We start from the raw sequence: 22,871 nt of genomic DNA on the forward strand, positions 1-22,871 counted from the left end.
CCTAAGCTCACCCAAATCTGAGAAAGTGAGCAGGCATGTGTGCCCGGAGGACACAACCTATTCTGATACCAATTATTGGAAATAGGGTGGCACGGAAACACACACAGCTTGGAGAAGATGAAGAAGCTCAAGGCACACAATAGAGAGTGTATTTCTTAGTGCACAATGAAAGATAAGATAGCCCTAGAATGATGGGCGTATATACAATGCACGGAGAAAAAACCTCCTAGTGAGGGAAAAAAAATGCTTCGATGGTCCTAAGTGTGTTCACACACAGCACTACCACATATGTATGGTAACACTTGGAAATCTTGCACCAATTAGGAAATCTTTGCATTTTGAGTGGCCAAGCCTTAGAAGGGCTTTCCCTTTGAAACTGTTGCGTGACTACCTTATGAACATTTTGAGTGGTCTGCATATAGAACTAAAAAAACCCTTATAGGCCATTAGCATCATGAACTAAAGGTACTTACCAATAGGATCACGAAGCTTGATCGATGCAACATGGAAACTTTAATTGCTTCAAATTCCCATGGATGCATCATACAGATGGAGATGTGTAGAAAGCATTGTTTCCATGCACACAAAGAGCATGCCATGCATACATAAAAAGGTGCAAATGAAAATGGATATGCTTTGACACACAAATCTATGCACTACCTCTTCCACTATAAAACTTGGAAAAACGTAAAGAGTGTGCATGCGTGATGCATGCGTGTGTAGCTTTGCAGAAAAAGTGTGGCTGCCTTATGAACATTTTGAGTGGTATGCATAAGAACTAAACAAATGCCTTGATAGGCCATTAGCATCATGAACTAAATGTACTTAACATGAGCATCACGAACCTTGATTGATGCAACATGGAAACTTCAATCGCTTCAACTTTGTATGGATTCGTCATATAGATGGAGATGTGCAGAAAGCATTGTTTCCATGCACACAAAGAGCATGCCATGCATACATAAAAAGGTGCAAACAAAAACGGATGTGCTTTGACACACAAATTTATGTACTACCTCTTTCAGGTTTCCATAAAACTTAGAAAAATGTAAATTGTGTGCATGCATGATGCATGAGTGTGTAGCTTTGCAAAAACCTTCCGTGAGAGAAGAACATACACACGCATGCCTCATGAAAACAATAAAGCATTCGTATGCTTACAAAATAATAGATCACAAGAGTGTGAAGACACCGCATGTGCATAAGCAAAAATCTCAACACAAAAGTTCTTGAATTCACAAGTTTTGCTTACATGCACGTGCAAGCAAGAGTACAAAATTTAACACATAGAGGTTGTTTTGCCTCAAGAAAGTACAACACACACTGTATGAATTCACAACATACTTGCTTACATGCTCGTGCGTGGAAGAGAAAGAGTGCAACATTCAACACATAGAGGTTTTTTTCCTCAAGAAAGTGAAACACACACTACATGAAAGCTCCAAAGGATGTCGGACATGTAGATTTGTGAAAGAAGCTCTTATTTGTATAAGCAAAAACACACCTGGAAGATCTTGAGGCATCCATAGAGTACTTTTCTTTATGCAACTCGAAAGACATTTTGAGGGCACGAACAACTTTGAAACGGGGGTTAAACCCTTAGAGGGTGCACTCTTTAGAGCCCCCCCCCCCCCCCCCCCCCCCCCCCCCCCCATATAACATGCGTTTGGTGGGTATTTAAACCCCCCCTCTTTTTAACATGTTTCATTGAATAAAATCACCCTATTAATTTACCTAAATGTTTGCATTGAAAACCCCTCCTGTTGAACTCACGTGATACATTAACATGATTACATACTGCACCCCTTGAGATTAAATCTCAAGTCACATGTTGGAAAAGCTCTTAGGATTGCAAGTATGCCTCCATGATCAGCTATATTAAAAACACCTTAAAAATTGCGATTGTGCACACAACGCTCGTGCATACCCAAACTTGGTTTGTAACCATGCTCTAATACCAATGAAAGGTCTAGGGTCTTACTGCACGATCATCATCACCAAGCCATACTCCTTTTATAGGCCCTTGGCCCTCCTACAAGAGACACCTTGACATGAATAAGTAGTTTAGGGTCTTGCCCTCCCTGGTCCTACTTGACAAGGGAAACGTCAAGAGAGGAATAGCACCACAACCTTTAGCTCTAATGCCTCTTGAAAAGTGTGCATACAAAAATGTGTGAGTACAATGATGTGTCAGGATGGAGAGCACGAGTGGGTGAAGCATATAGAGAGTGAGTTATCTTCTCTTGCTCCTTATTCTTTATTCAAGTAAAGAATAAGTGAGTTAGTAATGATGGGTTAGTAACGAGGATCTGGTTCGTTGGTCTGAACCCCAACAAGAGAGAGTAAAGCCTCTGTTTCATTTAATATATGAGATGGTAATTTTCCTTGTGTCTACTCATTGATTGTGCAACTCGAGAGCTCGAAGGCATGGCGGTGTCCTGATTAAGGGTGTGGGGCTTAACCATTCATTGTTGTTCATTATTGTTCATGTAGGCCGAGGCATGCTTGCCCCTCAGATGGCATCCATTGAGGTTCGGTGTCATTAATTGATGTTGAAGGATTTGTTGTAGTGTCATGGATGCAACCTTATCTAGCCGAGTCATATGTTACTAGCGGCCTCTAGAGCAGTAGGAACAACTTAGGGGGATGTGTGTGTGATCAGATATCTAGTTCTCTTGGTTGGTATATGGGTGTTTCTTTCCACCTTAAGCAGTTGAAGACCTTGTCCTAACAAGCAAGTGTCTTCTCATACCCTCTATGTCATTGACTACCACGATATCCACACTGTTCTTAGATTGTTGAACTTTGTTGTTGGTTGTAATAAGTATGTGTGATTTGCGATCCTTCGTAAACTGTTATCCCTACTCCTTTGTCGTAGCTTTGCTACCTTATGGGGTTAATCAATATGGTTGCATGTTCTTACACGACTTTTTACACATGTAGCTTGCTCTCTCGTGTATATATATCAAAAGGGAGACATCCTTTCCTACCTCTTTTTCCATGGATTTGCAGTCACTACTTAAGCTCTCAATTGTTGCCTACTTTCACTTGGTAGAGCTTCTTCCCACCATTTTTACAAAAAGAAGGATCCCGCACTAATGCTTCCAATTACCATGTCGATGGTGTAATGTCTAGCATAGTAGCAACCTAATATGTGTATAGACACACACATTCTCACTCTACTAGTGAAAATTCCTTCCTATGATTGAGGTTTCCATTCTTGTGATGGGCAAATGATTTTTCGGATGTTTTCAACATTTCAATGTGATATATCTTCACTGGGGGGTTGTCATTTTTCAAGCTAAAACCCACAAGCTAACAAGCTAGAGTCAATATATATATCTACATAATTTACCCCATATTTTTGAAAAATTCCAACAATTTGTGTCTACATGGGGCTTGCAGGCCTCAACTTTGAAATTTCAAATCTCTCTCTCTCTCTCTCTCTCTCTCTCACACACACACACACACATTGGTACTTTTTATGTTTATGGTTGAACTATTAATGGAATTTTTTCTTAGGCTTCTTTACTGGAAAAAAAGCACGAGGAATTGGAGCTTCACTGATCTGGCAAAAAGAAAAAAGTCAAAAGACTGATAAAGATGTTGATGGTAGGATGAAACACTTGGTTTAGAAGTAGTTTTGGCCTTTTAATCAGAATAGTATTTATAATCAAATATAAAACCTTTGGGACAATAATTTTTTTTAAATATATATGGAAACATAAATATTTTGGATTAAGCTTGTAAGTTTAAAAAAAGTTGTAAGATGGACATGGATAACAATTGGTATAGTCCATTAATACCTGTAAAACACATCCAAGGCTAATGTATCTGTTGTCTTGTTTGGATGGATGCAGGTAAGGACTCTATCCTATCTTGGAAGTTTTTTTGGCTTAAAGCAATGGTCTACACATGATTACACTTACACCTACTACTGGGGAAGTACTTCTTATATTTGTATACTGGAATGAAGCTTCATTCTTATAAGCATTGAACAAGATAATTCTAAGATTGAGTTGTTTTGTACTTATCATTTCCCTTTCTCTGGAGCCAGCTATCTTTTGAATGTAAAAGTTCAATTATGTCTTATTATTTATGTTAAAACAGCTACACACACACACACACACACACACACACACACACACACACACACACACAACCTAGCGCGCCCATATTATTCTGTAACCTCTCCACTTGATGACATATTGCTGGGTCATGAGGCTGGTAGTCAACCTCCTACAGGTATGTTCTTGTTTCTAACTCCCGCAACTTTTGTTCTTCCATCGAGTTTCCTTTGCAAAGCTTACAAGCTCTCTATTTGATCAGGATCATTGTAGTACTGTTTACTCCTTTCATGCTTATGTACGCTTTCAACCTAGATCACTAGTTATGATGAGACTGGTTATAGAGAAAATTCAGCAAGTCAAAGATTTTATCCAGGACCATATGGATTTGTTGCAAAATTGCTCATCAAAATGTTCGACAAGCACATAACAGATTCAAGAAGTTTGCTGATGAGAAACGTCAGCAAGTCACTTTCATGGAAAGTCAAAAAGAGGTATTCTTACGTGTTTTAATACCTTTAGAAAGTCTGAAAACTGGTCATCCATCTAGTTAACTCTTGGATGTTGTGACAATTCAAAATATTCAAGTAAGTTAGAGATCACGTTTATACCCTCTCGTATTCATTCGGTTTCACGTAAGCCGTTTACGTAAACGTTAGATAGGGACAACAATGTCATCATTCAAGATGTTCTTGTTGATTTCATTGAAACCTCCCATTCAACTGCATGATCCTAAACATATTTTTGACTATCAAGGTATAGCTTAAGTGGGAAAATATTAGTGTTCTGGAGTGTTGGAGTGTTCTTAAGAAGAAATACCCCACTTATATTTTCAAAGAGGAAAAAACTTCTCCAAGGAGGGAATAATGTCAAGGCAATGGTAGGAATGGGGGGACATAGCCTTAAGCTAAGCATGCATTGTTAAGAGGTCTTTGATAGAGGGCCAGGTGGCCTATGAAGGAGTATGGATGGGTTGAGATGAGCATGCATAGTTCCACAAGATCTTTCGTTGGGCCTCTTGAAACCTCGTGTGGACTCCACCCCAAAACTTTGCATACATAGTGTGCTCTACACACTTAGACATGCATGCGGTCCCGATGCTATAGATGAAGTGACATGTTTGCCAAAGTTTTCGTGCGCTGTGTATATTGCATGTCCGCTTTGTACTTGTGATGGACAATTATTTTGGCCTGCTGTGCTGAGTGATATAGGATAAAACACCCAATAAAGAGCCACCTAAGAGAGGCAACGAATTGCCGCCACTCTGATGCACTCTTTTCAGTTCGAGAGTGTGCATTCAAAAGCTGAGCGCAAGGGTTACCAGTGACAAAAGCCGCGTCATGAAGGGTGAGGTACGCAAGATGCACGATGCAAAACAAAATTCTATGTGTAACATAAACAACCATGAATTAGGGAGACAATGAGGGGTATAAGTAGAGCCATGAATAGGTAGACAATGAGGGGTATAAGTAGAGCTATCATTGAACCCAACATCCAACCCTAAGCACTAAAGAGCACGGGCCATTTAATGAAGCCCAAGCAGTGGGATCCACCGCAGCAAAGTTAGGACACGACGATCGAGACGCGCGCAACCGTAGGATGCTGCGGTAAACTAGGACACGAAAAAGTAAACTTGGACAAGCAGGGGGGCCTGTCAAAGTTTATTTATCATTATATGGTTTGCCCATATGTCAACTTCCTTGTCGCGGGCGTAGCGGTTAGTGCATTGGGCTCTCATGGTGGTGGCGAGAGTTCGAGTCTCCGTGCCCACGACGGGCGCCCATTTTTTACTACCCTCAATCCTCCTCGAGATCCCCCCTTTCAACACGCGCCGCCGATCCCATCTCTTTCTACCCGTGCCCTTTAGTGCCGTGGGCATCCAACAACTAGAATTATAGTAGTACTTACGCTAACCAGTCCACCATTCACTTGATCGAGTACCAAACTTGCAACAAAGTGGTTTTATTTTAGGAGGCCGACCTCCGAGGACCCTGTTTTTTATTTACCCTATACACAACCAGCTTTTGCCCACACGGCAGCGTTCGGGAAAAACCATTTTCCCAAACATACAAAATTCCTTTTCTTGAATTTGTCAAGAGGATTTTTTTAAAAATAAGGTCATTTTTTCAAAATTTTACACTATTTTCTCTAATTTGGGCCGGAATTTCTCCTTTTACACTTGCCTTCAACTGGCATTTTTGAAATTGAAAATGGCATGATATTAAGCTGAGTCACATTTTTCCCGAGCACTGCCACACGGCTTGCACTTTGCAGGCCTCGATTTTGAAATTTCAAATCTCTCTCTCTCTCTCTCTCTCTCACACACACACACCAACACACACACACACACACACACACCACATTTTTGAAATTGAAAATGGCATGATATTAAGCTGAGTCACATTTTTCCCGAGCACTGCCACACGGCTTGCACTTTGCAGGCCTCGATTTTGAAATTTCAAATCTCTCTCTCTCTCTCTCTCTCTCTCTCACACACACACACACACACACACACACACACACACACACACACACACGCGCGCGCGCAGCCATATTATTCTGTAACCTCTCCACTTGATGACATTAGGCAATTTGTCGACCTCCTGCAGGTATGTTCTCGCTTCTAACTCCGGTATTATCTGTTCTTCCATCAAGTTTCATTTGCAGAGCTTACAAGCTCTCTATTTGAACAGCGTCATTGTAATAATTAATAATGTAGCCTAATTTTCTCTGCTCAACTTCACAGTATGAGCTTCCGTTCAGAATATGCATACTGAAGCGCTGATGCTAGGGTTTTAATTTGAGGTTAAGATGGTATGCTCAGGTTGCACTTGATTAAGGTCTTCACGTTCAGGTTGCATTTGTACAGCTCCCCTTTGTAATACTTCTTCGATCTTCGTGACATGCAATGCTCTTTCTTCTGATTCACAAAACCTTTCATAGTTTGCTTCAGAATGCCGCTAGTGTTTTGTTTTCTTTTGGAGTGACAGTTTTCTTAAAACTGCAGCCTTTGCTTCAATTCACGACCCAATCATTAACTACAGCAGTCAATTAATGAGAGGACAAATTTTCTGTGTTTCTATTGCAGGGAGGCCAGGGAGGCATTAGCACTAGATTGCATCAGTTGCTAAATGATGTGCCTGCTCTTAATTGTCATTTAGCGCTTTTTCTTGATGTGAACTTGAGTTGCTACTGCAAGAGGCAAAGTCTTTGGTTGAGAAGTCAAAGTAAGATTTTAACTTCTTATTAGCCAGAGTGCTGTGCAAACTTGCTGCCTCTGACTGCTTGGCTTTGCGAAGAGTTTGTTTGTGGCCTTGTTGCTGAAGGTCTGTACTGTTCTTTTGTGTAGATGAAGTTCTTGCGCCATCCTAGTTCTCCAGATCGAGCTCTTTCGAAAATCAATCGAGCATTTAGTAAAGTAACCATACAAAAGCACATTGACTGGAAAGAAGTCTGCCGCCGGAAGCTTAAAATTCCTCATGATGTGGTCTCTCAGTTTGCCTGGAGTGAACTGTACGATTCTTCTGTTGGTAAAAACTTTCCCTCATAAGAAGTAGACCTGCAACGGAAGCTTTGTTTCTTACATCAAGATTTAACACCTTATGCCGTTTTATATGAGCTTTGTTTGTAAGTTGTAATTCTGTTTCTTATGGCTTGAGCTTCTATATGTAGTGATTGCTGTATCCTATGAAGAATGTTAACCATAGTTTATGGTTTTGTTCACTGTGTGTCTTTAAAATTCCAGATGGAAGCCATGCCTACAGCCTTCATAATTCAAACCGGCACATTGGTAAACTAGAGATGGCACTTGAAAGTAGTAGATGTTTATGAAGAAGATACCTGGTGGGAGTGATGGTATACGATGCAGTACTATTTGCATGTGTGCGTCTTGCAGATAGGAAAAGGATAGGAAGCTTTTGTGTCCAGTCTGGAGCCGTTTTGGTCTCAGGACATTTGTCGAGTCTGGCCTCCTACCTACTTAAAACAGAGTCGAATGTGGCTGAGAAAATGATACAATGTGAAAACGGTTCAGCGGTGCTCTCAAATGTGCAGATTGGAGGTTGGATTGCAGGTTGTGATCAAATCCGACAAAACAGACATTTTGTTGAGCTTTTATTTTCCATTGTTCAGGATTATCACATGAGCTCAATAACTCAATCTACCGGTTTTTCCATTTTCCAGACCTGAATCTGCTGAAGTGTTCCCTTTGCAGTGATGCAGACTGTGAGGGTAATCATTTCATTTGATTTTTTCATGGCCTGCCTGACATCGGATGTGCACACTATGATTCAAAGTATGTTACCCATGCATGAATACTTTGATTAGGAACTATGCAAGCACTAGATGTACGCCATTCGGAGCTATTTTTGCATGAAGAATACAGAAAGGGAGAATGGACTTATGAAGAAATAGACGAGTTCTATGTGCATCCTCCGTTTACGGCAGTTTCAGTCGGGATTTTGGATGCTGGTAACGTAACTAATGAAGGCACCAAAGGTGAGACTTGGGAAGCAGAGGCAGCTGATTCTCATCTGTTGAACAAATATCAAAGTTAATCCAATTTTGCGTTGCACGTCAAATGATTTCTGGATATTGATAACACAGCTGCTGTGCTACAGAATTGTTGGATTTAGAGGCCTGGGTTTATCCTCCCAACGTTTGTGTGCCAGCAACCATGAGCACATTGTTTGCTGCTGGAGCAAGTACAAATCTAGACCAAAGCGATGATGAAGCTAAAGGTGCCTTTCGAGTTTCCCTTGCTCTAACTAGCAGCTGCTAATGGGAAGTTATATGTAAAGCTATGCAGTAACATGAAGTATTCCATGTCATATCAGGTCTGGTGGTAAAACTCTACACCATGAGAGCAGGGGAAGATGGAGCCATTGTTGCAGTTCGCATGACACAATGCCTTGCCCCATAATAAGTATTGGTGCAGTTTGCAGCACACAATGCATTCCCCCCAGCCTGTGCCTTGCAGGCATGGGGAAGCATTTCCCTGCTATATCATGCTTTAGCTTTTTCCTATAATTACATGTATTGAGGCCTAACCTAAGCAGGAGAAGAGGATGCCAAACTGTACATTTGATAGTTTGTTTTCTGGCATTTGTACATATTTATAAACACGTTAATATTAAGATATCACTACAGCTGTTCTCGATCAGATGACCCATGAGCTAGAACATAATCGCTCTCTGTTGATTCGCTTGTTCCTTTGTTTCGAGGGATTTCTTTGTTTTGGTTCTACGTTCGTCGCAAGAGCTTCACTGGAATATCATTGGTAGTATGGGTATGGATGTGCACATTTTAAAACTCGTGGCGTTACTGGTCATCTCCTGTTTTTGACGGTCTATGCTGTGTGTTGCAGCAATCAATGCAGGGCGTGTCTCACTTGAGCCTCATCAAGTCTTAATACATTTCTATTGAATATTCCTTGGTTGATTAGGAGCTGTTTGAATGTTGCTTGGTTGGTTTGGAGCTCTTTGACTGTTGGTTGGTGAGTTTGGCTCTCTAAACCTTCTTGTTCGTGGGCTACCTCACACACACATGTATATTTTATTGCAGTATTGAGAACGTTAAGCAATGTTTGGAATTTTTTCTAATGCTGTTTGTATCTAACAAGGTGCTGACCTTTGGCTTTATGGCGGTGAGAAGGTACATAGTTCAAATAGGTCAGTGTAGATTGGGTAGTGGCTATGGAGATTGCCAGTGGTATAGGAATGGTAGTGCTTAGCCAATGGCTTGCTTGTTCTCTGTGTATGTTGGTACGATTGTAAGTGGCTTTCTGAAAAAATTATCAAGAGGGTGATGTAAAACTTTTCGATCGAATGTAGTTGTACATCGCCATTTGTCATGCTTTGTAGCTTTGTGCGAATTCCTTTTACATCAAGAGGGTGATGTAATTTTTTTTGGTCAAATGTAATGTTGCTCTCAATTCTTCGTTGGTAAACATAATGTGTACATCTTAAATTTTCTCGTTTTGTGGTTCTGAAAAAACTCATTACACTGTTGATGCATGTCGAAATGGCCTACAAAAACATCTAATGTAGGTGAAATGATTGTAGTACTAACCAAGTTTGTAGTCATGAAGGTTCTATATAGCATGAGACTTCACACCCCCCCCCTCGAATATGCATTCTCTCTTTGGCTCATGGGGCTGCATATTGGGGATAGATTAGTAGGGCACTCAAGTGGTAGTGAGCGAGGGGACGAGACTCAGAGAGGGGGGGAGGGCCTTGTCACTATATGGCACGGCTCTAGGCTAGAGGGGATCTAAGGCCCAAATTTAGGGGTGCGAGGCGGCTTTAATCTTGGCAGTCGGATCACGCAATGAACTAGAGGTGAACTAGGGGTGGGTGAACTGGGGGTGAACTAAGGGTGAACTAAGGGCGGCTAAGCTAGGGGTGGGTGAACTTAAGGGTGCATAAACTAGGGTATGATCATGTGCCATGCCAACATGGACAGCGACGCGCGCTAGCGTGGTGGTAGGGCATTCGTGTGGCAACCTAAACGTCCCAGGTTTGACCCACACCCCGCGAGGTGGGTGAACTAGGGGGTGAACTAGGAGTGAACTCAGGGCGCCAATTTTGCCCCGAGTTCACCCCTTAGTTCACCCCAGTTCACTGCGTGATACGACGGCCGAGATTAAAGCCGCCTCGTGTCCCCAAATTTGGGCCCTAGATCCCCCCTGGTTAGAGCCGTGCCATATAGTGACGAGGGGGGGAGGCACAATATTTGATGCACTGACTTTTTTCTCAGTCGTCTGTCCTCTTGGAGGGTCCCGCATCGAGCCCACAACGTCGAGATCCCATCGCCATGGGGTAGATAGTGCTTTGGAAAGAACACGGGGTGGAGTGAAGGGATCAACGGCGGGCATTCAATCCAGCGTTGATCACTGCTACATGGGTTAAAAATATGATCGTCGTGCACACTACTCGAGCCCTCGATCTGCTCCACTAGACTCCCACGCCGTATCCAACCTACCTATCATGCATCCGTGCACGGATTGTGATTCCACATGTATAAAACCTCCCTCCCCCTCCCCCATCGCGTGGTTCCGACGGTCCAAAGCTCCCCCGCCTCATCGAAAAGACGTCCCGTTGTTGATCCCTCGACTCCCACCCCGTGTTATTTATAAATGGGGGGCGGGGAGGGGGGGAGGGAGTCTTGAGATACGCAAGAGAGGTACAAAAAGAGAGGAAGGGAATATTCTTCATTCATGCATTTTATTATCATCCGTGCTTGTTTAAAATATTTTGATGAGTGAGGTTTATATGAAGAAAATAAAACCGAACTAAATTGTTAGAAATGATTGTCTTCCAGGGCGAGATGAGCATACACACTTCCCACTTGCATTATTTAAATTCTACCATAGAGCCAAAAGAATCCACTTGGCACCACATCCAAGGCTCTGACACCTTACCTAGGTATGTACATATGTGAGATTGCCAACACACAAACATGCATTTACAAAGTACATCGTCCACCATATTTGAAACCCAATATCAAGTTGGAAAGGCTTCCAAATGCATGTTTTTACACTTGTATGACACACGTATCCATGCATACACACACACTACTATGTACATGCCAAAAGTTTTTTAGCACTATGAATGCACCAACAAAATCAACATGGAGAAGTTCATCTATGTTCTAGCTCTCTATAACATTTGGAATCCTTGTATGTGCGAAAAACCACTTCAAGATGTCATGGTTTTTTATTGGTACTGAGCAGATCCAATCCAATAGAACTCCATTTTTGATTGCACTTTGTGATCTAAGGTATATCTTTTACCTTGTCTATAATCCAAGGCTCTGTCCATCAATAAAATACTAACTCTTTTTATTTTTTGACATTTTTGAATCTAAGCCTCATCAAGTTTTATAACAATTTTAAGTTTCCCTTCACATTCATTTTTATCTAGTCTATAATAGTAGACCATAGCAATTATAACTTTTTTTTGATATCCATCCGTTTACTATTGAAAGCATTGTATTCATAAGAAGATTGTTCTTTATTTCTCATATAACATTGTTTCTTGAATGTGGTATTATTCTCCAAAATGTTTTAGGATTTCTTCGTTCAACAAAAACTCTATTTTTTCTATAATGTGAGCCCTAAATATTCCAAATGCTTTAATTTTATAATATTTTAAAACTTGAAATCATGCTCAAGATGGTTCTATATCCGCTTTTGCTCACTCCAATTGTATCACATACCTCTCGGATTTGTGAAAAATGAACGAGAATTTTCATTTCCGTCAACAAAAATCTTGAAGAACACCTTTTTTTAAGCTCTTGATGTCCTAGTAATTTGAGAACACTTAAAAAAGTTTGATGAATTCATTATGTCATTTAATAAATCTCACTCTTTCACATGTTTTAGATAATATATATATTGAATATGGTCATTTTGTGGTTGACATAGCCTTAAAAAATACCCCAATAAACCATCAACCCTATCACCAACAAATGTAATAAGATCATGAGCAGAATGAAATGGTGGATATCTTCAAGTTAATGGATCTACTGGGTAAATATTTCCATCTTGGATCAAGAAGTTACTTTTCATTATTTTGGAGTCTCTTTGCTTCGTCTGCATCTTTGAGAGCCCTCTGGTTTACATATCTTGTAGTAGCATACTCTTGATTAAGATTGATATTCATATGAAATTTACTACTAGAGGTGTTGGCTGAAAGCATGCAATGGTGGTACAAAAAAAGGACGTTTTTGTTTGGACTCGTGTGACGTGGCGTGTGTGTCCTACGTAGTACCAATGGCTTTTCATAGTGGTTCTCGACTGCGCAACACTGTCACAAAGGTCTCAGGCATCACCTTCAAGATTCCCCTGTGCAGCTCCCGCGCCACAATGAGGACGCCCGCGAGGAAGTCTGCTATTGCCAAGGGTTCACCCGACAAAGGCAAGAAGCTCAGGACAATGGATGCAACCTCCCCCCTCAAAGGCACAAAGTCTTCCTGAAGCATTAACACACCGAACACAAGGGCTAGCAAGGGGAGCATTTCTGTGGAGAAATCAGAAAAGTTTGCAGCACCTTTTGCCGAGGACGAGAATTGGTCTTCAACTAAAACAAGAGGTTGGTGTTTCTACGCTGTCATGTCCTGTTATATAGGATTTGATTTTGTTTCATGAGAGGTAGCTATGTCAAAGGTTGTGAGGTCATTGCATGTAAGTTTATGTACTGTTTTTTGCTCAAGAACCTTGCATTATGCATTCATGAAAGCATATGTGCCTTGAACCAAACACAATTTCATGAAAATTTTCAACAATTGCACGAGTGTATTGTTTCATCTATGCATTGCATGTAAGTCAATGTTTTTCTTGCTCAGGAGCTTTGCATTTTTATCCTTTTTTTGCATTGCATGCATTCATGATTCAAGCATATGTGCCTTCAGCTGAACACCATCTCAAGAGATTTTTCAACAATTGTGAATGTATTGTTTCATCTATGCATCTATGCAGAAGGGTCTTCTTGTATCCCTATTATCATACCCTGTAGGACAAGAGGGTTTACTAAGAAAATGGGGAAGTTTAGAGTACAAAATATGGTACTGTACCTACCAAATTAGGTACTTTACAATACCAAATTTGGTATTGTACAATGATACTTCTGTATAGGCTCAAATTTGGTCAGTACCAAATTGTGCATTGGGAAGAACATCTGTGTGACCAAATGGCTGTTTAGGGTGTAGGGCGTAGTTTGACATTGCTGAAATGTTGCCAATAGAAGGTCATTTAGGAAGCATTCTTAGGTATTTTGGATTGGTAGACGGAGGGCATGTCTAACATTTGAGCTTTGTGTTTCCACATTGCACGCAAAAACAAAATGGAAGAATACCCTATTTTGACCAAGTTCTGTTATACAGCCGATGAGCTTCACGAAGAGTATGGTCTCAGCATGGAGGGGGTGCTTGCAAAGGATCTTAGGGATGAAGACCTCCCTCACGATGAGTGGATGATGGTGTTCAAGCAAAGCCAGCAGAAGAATGCAAAGATCTACTTGAATCATGTGCACCCAAGACTCCTTAAATATTGCAGGTTCCTCTTCCACAAGGTATATCAAGCCCCTCCATCTTGTGGGAAAATCACTGCGAAGTTTGCACGCTGCTATACTTTTGAGAGATGCCATGCAGCAACAAAGGACCCTGCGTGCCATAAAGTCGCATGTGCAAGGTTTGGAGAGGTAGTACTGAACATGTGTGCCAGTCGCCCGGGAGGGGTGGAGCGGAAGGTCGAAACTTGGTGAAGGGAAAACGGTGCCTCCCACGGGGGTTTAGGGTCATATGTTAAGAAGCCTCACCTTACGCAAAGTGGTAGTAACATTTGTACAGAGTTAGACCCCCCACAACTTCACGTAGAGTTTCCTGATTATGTTACATAATTGGAAAGTATTGTTGAGAGAGTGCCTCAAAAAAGTGCAGCTGCATCGAACAGGCTGAAAGAGCTGAAAGCATCTCTACAGCAGAACAAGGAAACATTGTTGAGAGCCGAGGGTTCCAATGTTGTTGTGAAGCGGATAAAGGATGACATAGAGCACTATGAAGTGCAACTTGCAAAACTAAAGCAGGAAAACCCTTTCAATGATGAGGACCTCAAAGAGGTTGAGGCTGATCTGGGAGCCAGTCGGCGCATGCTTCGCCGACTTGGAAACAGTGAGGACATGCTGAAGCTAGAGAAGGAGGTTCATTACAGCAAGTAATTCCTATCATGTCTTAAGAAAGTGGTTTTGGTAGTGCATGCAACTTTTTAGTATCTATACATGCTGCTTTGCTAGTTTGACAGAGTTTGGTGGTTTTGCTTTATGTATGGCAGTTGCATATTCTAGGTAGATTGCTAGTTCCAGGTGGATTTTTTGAATTTTCTCTATGTTATTTTGCTACTTTTTGTCCATAGTCATATCTTTTGGGTTTTTTTTGGATATACTTTCTTGTTTTGGTATCTTCTATCATGTTGTTTTTAGTCGTTTGGTAGTATGATAAATTTGTTGTTTTGGTAGTTCTGGTTGTGTTGCTAGTACCACTAAACCCTTACAGGTAGCTTTTGGTAGTTTTTGGTAATGCTTTGGTAGTTTTTGGAGTGGATCTAACAATGTTCTTTTGGTAGTCTTGGTTGCTTTTGGGTAGTTTATTGGTGGACTTGGGTGTATTCGTAATGCTTTGGGTACTAACTGGTAGCATTTGGTACTATTCTGGCACTTCCTTTGGTAGTTTGTGGTTCTGGTAACGACACTACTTTGAATGTATTGGTACTTTTAGGGTTTTAGGGTAGCTTCTTACAATGCTTTTTTGGTGGCTGTTAGGATTTTTGAAAATAATTGGTAGCTCATGGTTATGATTTAGTACTAATTGGTAGCTCATGGTTATGATTTGGTACTACTTGGTAGCTCATGGTTATGATTTTTGGTACTAGTTGGTCGCTCATGGTTATGATTTGGTTCTAATTGGTAGCTCATGGTTATGGTTTGGTACTAATTGGTAGCTCATGGTTATGATTTGGTACTAATTGGTAGCTCCTGGTTATGATTTGGTACTAATTTTGGTAGTTTACGATTGTCTTCTTGCATTGATGACCTGCTAGTTTTTGGTACTAATTGGTAGTATGATGGCTTTGGTACTGTCTGCTAGGTTCTGGTACTGATTAGTAGTACGATGGCTTTGGTACTGTGTGCTAGTTCTTGGTACTAATTGGTAGTATGATGGCTTTGGTATTGTCTACTAGTTTTTGGTACTAATTGGTGATGGCCTTGGTACTGTTTGCTAGTTTTTGGTAGTAATTGGTAGTATAATTGCCTTGGTACTGTCTGCTATTGTTTGGTACTAATTGGTAGTATGATGGCCTTGGTACTGTCTGCTACATTTTGGTACCAATTGGTAGCATGATGCCTTTGATACTGTCTGCTAGCTTTTGGGTTCTAATTTGGGACTGTTTGTATTGCTGCTAGTTGACAACAGGTTGAGTATGATGTGTTGGAGGCAACATGGAAAGAAGCACAAGGCCATGTCCTATTTGTGAAGCAGATGATTGCTGATGTTCAGCGCGGGAAGAGATTTATGTTATATCCTAGGCCCTAGGTTGTCGGTTCCTGGGAGATGATCCATGTGTTTGGAATGTGTGCTGCATGTGGTGAGCTCTTGGAGTTTGTAGGAGTTGTAGGAGCCTTTATGCTTGAGTGCCGACATCAGTATCACCCCCTTTGCTTTAGTACTTTGCTACTAAGCAGGGATCATTGTGCCAAACCTGGTTGTAACATGGTGATCCCCGAGGTGGCAAAGTCTTGGGTCGGTGGGCATCGTGGTGTGAAGAGTAAGTATGTGTGTGTTCCGCAAATCATATGCACCTGCACTAAATGTGAGGTTGTTTGTAAGTATTTGCTGCCTTTTGTAGAGGAAGAGGATGCTGCAACGGCTGGGCCCGGTGGGAAAAATGGACAGGCAGTCAAGGATGGACAAGAGGCCACAAAATCTGCTGCAAGTCATGCATGGGAGGAGGATGAGGATACTGCACAGACAAGGGATGTTATCCAGGATTTAAAGCATGGTGGTGTGGAAGGGAAAGGGACTGAGAAGGGATAGCATTGTGATACCATGCGGGATAGCGAAGAAAACAATGACTGTGAGGACAAAGATGCTAAAAGGAATAAAGACAATGTTGGAGGTAAAGTGCCTCACATAGTGGAACTGGATGGTGCAGGGGAAGAGGCCACTATGGCGGAGGAGGACAAGGAGGGGGTTGAGGGGGAGGCCAAGAGGGGGGTGGAAGCCAAGGATGACAAATGTGCAGAGGATGCCAAGAAAGGGGATGACGGGGAGGCCAGGAAGGGGGAAGATCCAGAAAAGGAAAAAGCAGGCAATGCGATGAAGGGGGACAGGCCCGAGGATTCCAAGAAGGAAGTGGTACTGGAGGATGCAAAAGTGGATAGTACTGATGGGAGTGAGGATCCTGAAGCTGAAGATGCTGTGCAAAAGATGTCAGGTGATTTCACTGATTCGGTGACCCTGTCGGAGCTTTTTAGTCTGCAAAGAAAGAAGCGCAATCGCACCCGTGACCAATTTTCTCGTGCATGCAAGCTGTAACCCTTCTCATATGCGTATGTATTTTGCACAATGTGCTTTTCATTCTACCAATACAATCAACTTTTGGCCTTTGTCTTTCATCAGTTGTGTTCCAATGTAACTGTTCACTATGGTACAATACAATTTTCCAATGTTACTGCTCACTATGGTACATTGCACTTTTCCAATGTTACATTGCTATAGTGCAATAAAATACCCAATTTGGTACTGTATAGTACCATATTTTGTACTATATAGTACAATGCAGTTTTCCAATGTTACACTGCAGTTTGGTAAATGAAATTTTCCAATGTTACACTTCTATTGTGCAATATTGTACCACAATATGATACTGTATAGTACAAAGCAATTTTTCGATGCTACACTTCTACTGTGCAATATTGTGCCACAATATGACACTGTATAGTACCCAATTTGGTACTTTGATACTGTATAGTACCCAATTTGGTACTTTGGTACTGTATAGTATCCACTTTGGCACAATACAGTATCAAATTCTGTACAGTACGGTATCAAATTTTGTACTTCTTATGTCATAGTGGTGCTCTGTTTTTATATAATGTTTGCATTGTATATTTTCCACCACTCATTTGGATTGTTGGTGTTGTAGTAAGATCTTGGTGGCAAGATGAGACACAACCAAACACAACACTTGCGACTGATCTAGCTGCTAAACCTGGCCGGTTGATTGTGCTTGACCTTAATGGGATCTTATTGACAAGCTACACACAGCTGCCAGAAGGCCTTTGGGTTTTGGTGATGAGCACCAACCACGGATCGTCCATCCCAATAGCTCGTGGTTTGTTGTGTAAGGCCAGATGCTAACGAGTTCATATGAACTCTTAAGAAGAAAGCCAAGATAATTGTGTGGTCCTGCTGTAGAAGGCAAAAAATAATGAATATGTTGAACGCTTGCTTCCCTAGCATGTGAGGCAGAAGTATTTTGCAGGTAACAATGCCTTGAGTGCTTTAGATGTTAAGATAATCAGACCTCTAACCGCCTTTATGGCATGGCGGATATACTATCACAAGAAGACTATGAGACATGGTGGCAGAGTATGGGGGAGGTGTCGCACGTGGCCGACCTTGTGGCCAACAAGCCTGTTTTTCTGAAGAACCTACGGACAGTGTGGGCAAGACACCCCAAATTTGATGCTAGCAACACAATAAGTCACTGAAAAACGACTATGATAATTGTCTTGCCATTAGATCATATGAACCTCTGGTGGTTGAAAAAGATTACCCTTTTTACCTGATGGACTGCATTTTGCCCTGGTTGCAAGGATGGATAACGATCGGTACCCAACAACATACACTCGCAAAAACCCTATTTTTGACACACAAGATGATGTCTCTCCATATGTTGCTGATTACTTCATACAGACGGAGGGGTACTCTTACAGATTAGATCCCCCTGACCTAGGAGATTCCTAAAGTTTTGTACTTGGTGAACTTGTGTATCATGTCACATAAAATGTAGTGGAGATTCCTGAACTTCGGTACTTGAACCAAATTTGTATCATGTCGTGCACATATATAATGGAAACCCACTTTTTTTGTACATTGTCTTGGAGCTAGAACTGTACTATCTCTTTTTTGGTGTTGTCTAGTAGTTTCTAGTCTAAAAGCATCTTTTTTAAGATCTGTGACATTGGTGTTAATACAATGGTATCAGTAACTGTGTGTATCTGGGTGTTACACAGTACCTGATTTGGTACTCACAGTACCAACTTTTGGTACTTCAAAAGTACCAAATTGACTGTTTGGTACTTGAACTATACTGTCTTTTTTTGAGTGTTGTCTAGTAGTTTCTAGTCTCAAAGAAACTTTTTTAAGATCCTTGACATTGGTGTTAATACAATGGTATCAGTAGGTACCAGTACTATGTATCTAGGTGTTACACAGTACTTGATTTGGTACCGGTACTCACAGTACCAACTATTTGCTCTCTGTTATTGGTACTGTTAAGATTGTGTTACAGTACCTAGTTTCGTAGTCTGTAGTACCAACATTGTATACCAAGGTTTCTTCAGCATTAATAAAGATATTCCTTTTAGTATATCATTTTCTCTCTCATACATTTCAATTATATACTTTTCATTCTCACATATGGCACAAAGATCCCTTCACTCCCCTATTTTTCACATGGTATCAGAGTGAAGGGAAAGTTTTTAGAGAGTAAAGGGTAATTGGAGACCCTGTTGTGCATACGTGTATTTGGTAGCCTAGGGTTGCAGCTTGGATCCATGGTCTTGTGATTATGCAAAGTTGGCTAAAGTACCAAATTTTGGTACTTCTTGTCATTATTTTGGTACTGGTTAGCACCCTTTTGGTACTGGTTAGTATTATTTTAGTTCAGGTTAGGGGCAAGTCTTAAGAGACAATCAGTAATTGGAGATCTTGCTGTGCATACTTGTATTTTGGAAGTGAAGGATAGAAAGAACAATAGTAAACCATGTGGACAAAAAGATATATTCTGACTAAGAGGAAAAGCATGGACTTGCCCACTTAGGGGTTTTGGCATTGTGTAACTTCAAGTATCATGGATGCACAATCATCACTATCATCATCATCATATGGCACGCTATTGTATATGTTCTCATATACTTCAGCAGATAACTTGAACTGATTAGGGACTTCAACAATATGCTCCATCGGGAAACGTATGGCCCTTACAAGATGTGTGTAGATCATGACTACAGGTGTTTGATCCAGTAAGTTATATGTATCAACTTTTCCTTCGACTTGGCCATAGTAGAAACCTTCAACAACCTTCCCGCCTCTAACAATCTTGTTATGCCACATATCCTTTTGTGATCTCACCGTCTGATACAAATCCTTTGTGCATTTGATAAGGTAGAAGTCCTCTTTAGTCTCGGCTGCTTTGACCGCAAAGTTATCCCCAATGGACAACATTTCACATAACATTTCAGGGCTTCCTTCATACAATGGCAGGTTAGAAACTTGGCTCATCAGCACAAAATCTAAATATCTGTCATGCTCCTCATCATCCTCTTCATCGTACCTTCTTGTATTTACAGACTCCGGCAGTGGTTTGATGGAAACATATTTCCATTCTTCTATGTTGTAGTCTATTTTTTCATCTTCTCCATAGCCCACTTATACATGGATCACAGAAACATGAAAGGGTTTGAAAGCGCACAACGCAGGGGTTTTCCTTTGAATACCCATCAACACAATGAAATGAGCAGGAGCGCACAATGCGCTCACAGTCCCATTGGAGATCGTGTTGCACATCATCCACACCAATAAGCCAGAAGACTCTCTGTGTAGTACACTGATATCTTGGCTGAAATGTTGCATTCAAAAAGTTCACCACATCAGCCCCACACTTCATAGGCTAGCCATCTGGTTTCAATTCCTCATGTGTCAAGGTTCTCTTGAAGACTGCCCTTGCCCCATCATGCTCTCCTTTTCCATGCCCAGATGCTGAGAAGTTATGCATCATGTGCAAGCCTGTCTTCTGATAATACCTGGCCACAAAATAGTAAGGTCTACGAGCTTTGAATTGTGAAGCCGCACCATCTGACCACACCCAATGGTGCTGCAAACAATGTCCTTGCTGTTTTAGCCACCTATCATGAAGCAAGAGAAGATGTTGTACAAACAATGTATCGTGCTGCTTGTCATCGGATATGTAAAAGTGCTACGTCTTTTGAACACCACCTGCTACATTTCTTACATAAGTGATGTGCACAAGTATTGTGATTTGGGTAGACCACCAATGCATTGACTGAATCTCATTCTGAATTTTAAAAGAATAATTCTCTGCAAAGTCAATAACTGATACAACAACATTGCTAGGAAACTTGAGCAAACAATCCTTGAATTGTTGGACTTGCCAATGAAAGACAAAGTTGTGCTTGATGAAGCCTGTGAGGTGGGCTGAAAACAGGCTAAGAAAAGCAGCACTTTTCATCCATCACACACTCAAGTCCTTTCTCTTCTTCTTGTTGGGGTATAAAGCCCAATGTGGTCGCCCAGGTAAGTGGGCGGGCCGCCAGGTATGTACACATATTCTTTTGCAAAAACCTAATAAGAACTCACTATGCTCTACACATTACAGTAGAGCGAGTTCACCATATCGTCGTGCTCTTCTTCTTACGCTCTCTCTCGCGTCGCACTTCCGCTCGTACTCCTTCAACCTAATAAGAACTCACTATGCTCTACACATTACAGTAGAGCGAGTTCACCATATCGTCGTGCTCTTCTTCTCGCACTCTCTCTCGCGTCGCACTTCCGCTCGTACTCCTTCAACTGTCCAAGAAGGGAATGGAAATCTTGTCTCGTTCTGGTTATTTGCCTGGTTTTTCATTTAATGATTTTGAATTCTGTGAACATTGTCTGTATGGTAAGCAAACACAGCAGCCACATAAGCATAGAAGCAGTAGAAGAGATACACAGTTGGCACTTGTTCATAGTGATTTGTGTGGACCTATGCCTAACCTATCTCTAGGGGGAGCTTCTTACTTTATGAAATTTATAGATGATTACTCGAGGAAAGTATGGGTTTACTTTCTCAAGCACAAGGATGAAGTGTTTAGTGTTTTCAAAACGTTTGTGACACTTGTGGAGAATCAGAGTGGCAAGAAGCTTAAATGCTTACGCACTGACAATGGTGGAGAGTATGTTTCAAAGGCCTTTCAGGACTTTTGTGAGTCAAAAGGTATAAAACGTGAACTTACTGCTACTTACAATGCTCCTCAAAATGGTGTTGCTGAGAGGATGAATAGGACCATACAAGAGAAGTTCAGAAGTATGTTGTCTAATGCACAGCTGCCAAATGGGTTTTGGGCTGAAGCTGTATCAACAGCTGTTCATTTTGTAAATAGATCTCCTAGCAAGGTTTTGCAGAAGGATTCAGTGCCAGAGATGGTATGGTCAGGCAAAATGCCCTCATACAAGCATCTCAGAGCCTTTGGCTGTGAGGCATATACTCACGTTCCAAAGGAATTTAGGAACAAACTTGAGCCAAAGAGTAGAAAGTGCATCTTTCTAGGCTATGGTAATTCTGGTGAGATGGGGTACAGACTTTGGGATCCCGAATCCAGAAAGGTTGTCCGCAGCAATGATGTTCACTTTAATGAATCCAAATATCATTCTAAACTAGAGAGGGTTGAGGAGATTAGAAGAGTTGTCTTCCAAGAAGATGGACCTGCACGTGCAAGACAAAATGTCAGGGCTCAAGAGGAGCAAGACCAGGATAGAGTGGAACCACAGGTTGTGGCTGAGCCTGAGCCACCTATTGTGCGTAGATCTGGACGTATCTCGCGACCTCCTGATAGGTTTGTTCCATCTATGAACTATGTCATGTTGACTGATTGCAATGAGCCTTCATGTTACAAGGAAGCAGTGCAAATGAAGGACTCTGGGAATTGGCAATTGGCCATGCAGTAAGAGATGACAGCTCTGCATAAAAACAAGACATGGAAGCTAGTTAAATTACCACAGGGCAAAAAGGCTCTACCTTGTAAATGGGTTTACAGGTATAAGATCACCGCTCATGATAGTCAGCCAAAGTACAAAAGCAAGGCTTGTTGCCAAGGGCTTTAAGCAAGAACAAGGCATTGACCTTGAGGAAGTCTTCTCTCCGGTGGTCAAGATGACTACATTGAGATGCTTTCTTGCATTGGTTGCCATATTAGATTTGGTGTTGCACCAAATGGATGTCAAGACAGCGTTCTTGCATGGTGA

General features: G+C 41.3%; 1 protein-coding gene across 4 annotated transcripts; it reads left to right on the forward strand.

The window, feature by feature from the left end:
• Nucleotides 1-6,508: 6,508 nt before the first annotated feature.
• LOC147422122 (putative F-box protein At5g36000) lies at nt 6,509-9,228 on the forward strand. Of its 4 annotated transcripts, XM_086503590.1 has the most exons (9): nt 6,515-6,676; nt 7,156-7,294; nt 7,417-7,597; nt 7,813-7,857; nt 7,963-8,139; nt 8,250-8,297; nt 8,394-8,564; nt 8,687-8,806; nt 8,903-9,228. In XM_086503590.1, the coding sequence occupies exons 3-9, from the start codon at nt 7,417-7,419 to the stop codon at nt 8,986-8,988; spliced, it is 828 nt and encodes a 275-aa protein (XP_086359716.1). In that variant the 5' UTR covers nt 6,515-6,676; nt 7,156-7,294; the 3' UTR covers nt 8,989-9,228. The 4 variants fall into 4 exon arrangements, with proteins under 4 accessions (XP_086359717.1, XP_086359718.1, XP_086359716.1 ...); XM_086503591.1 differs by lacking the exon at nt 7,156-7,294 and having other exon boundaries at nt 6,509-6,676; XM_086503592.1 differs by lacking the exon at nt 7,813-7,857 and having other exon boundaries at nt 6,513-6,676.
• The last annotated feature ends 13,643 nt before the right edge of the window (nt 9,229-22,871 follow it).

The sequence above is a fragment of the Adiantum capillus-veneris genome, chromosome 27 (assembly GCF_014529385.1).
Source record: "Adiantum capillus-veneris isolate H3 chromosome 27, ASM1452938v2, whole genome shotgun sequence".
NCBI classification, from domain to species: domain Eukaryota; kingdom Viridiplantae; phylum Streptophyta; class Polypodiopsida; order Polypodiales; family Pteridaceae; genus Adiantum; species Adiantum capillus-veneris.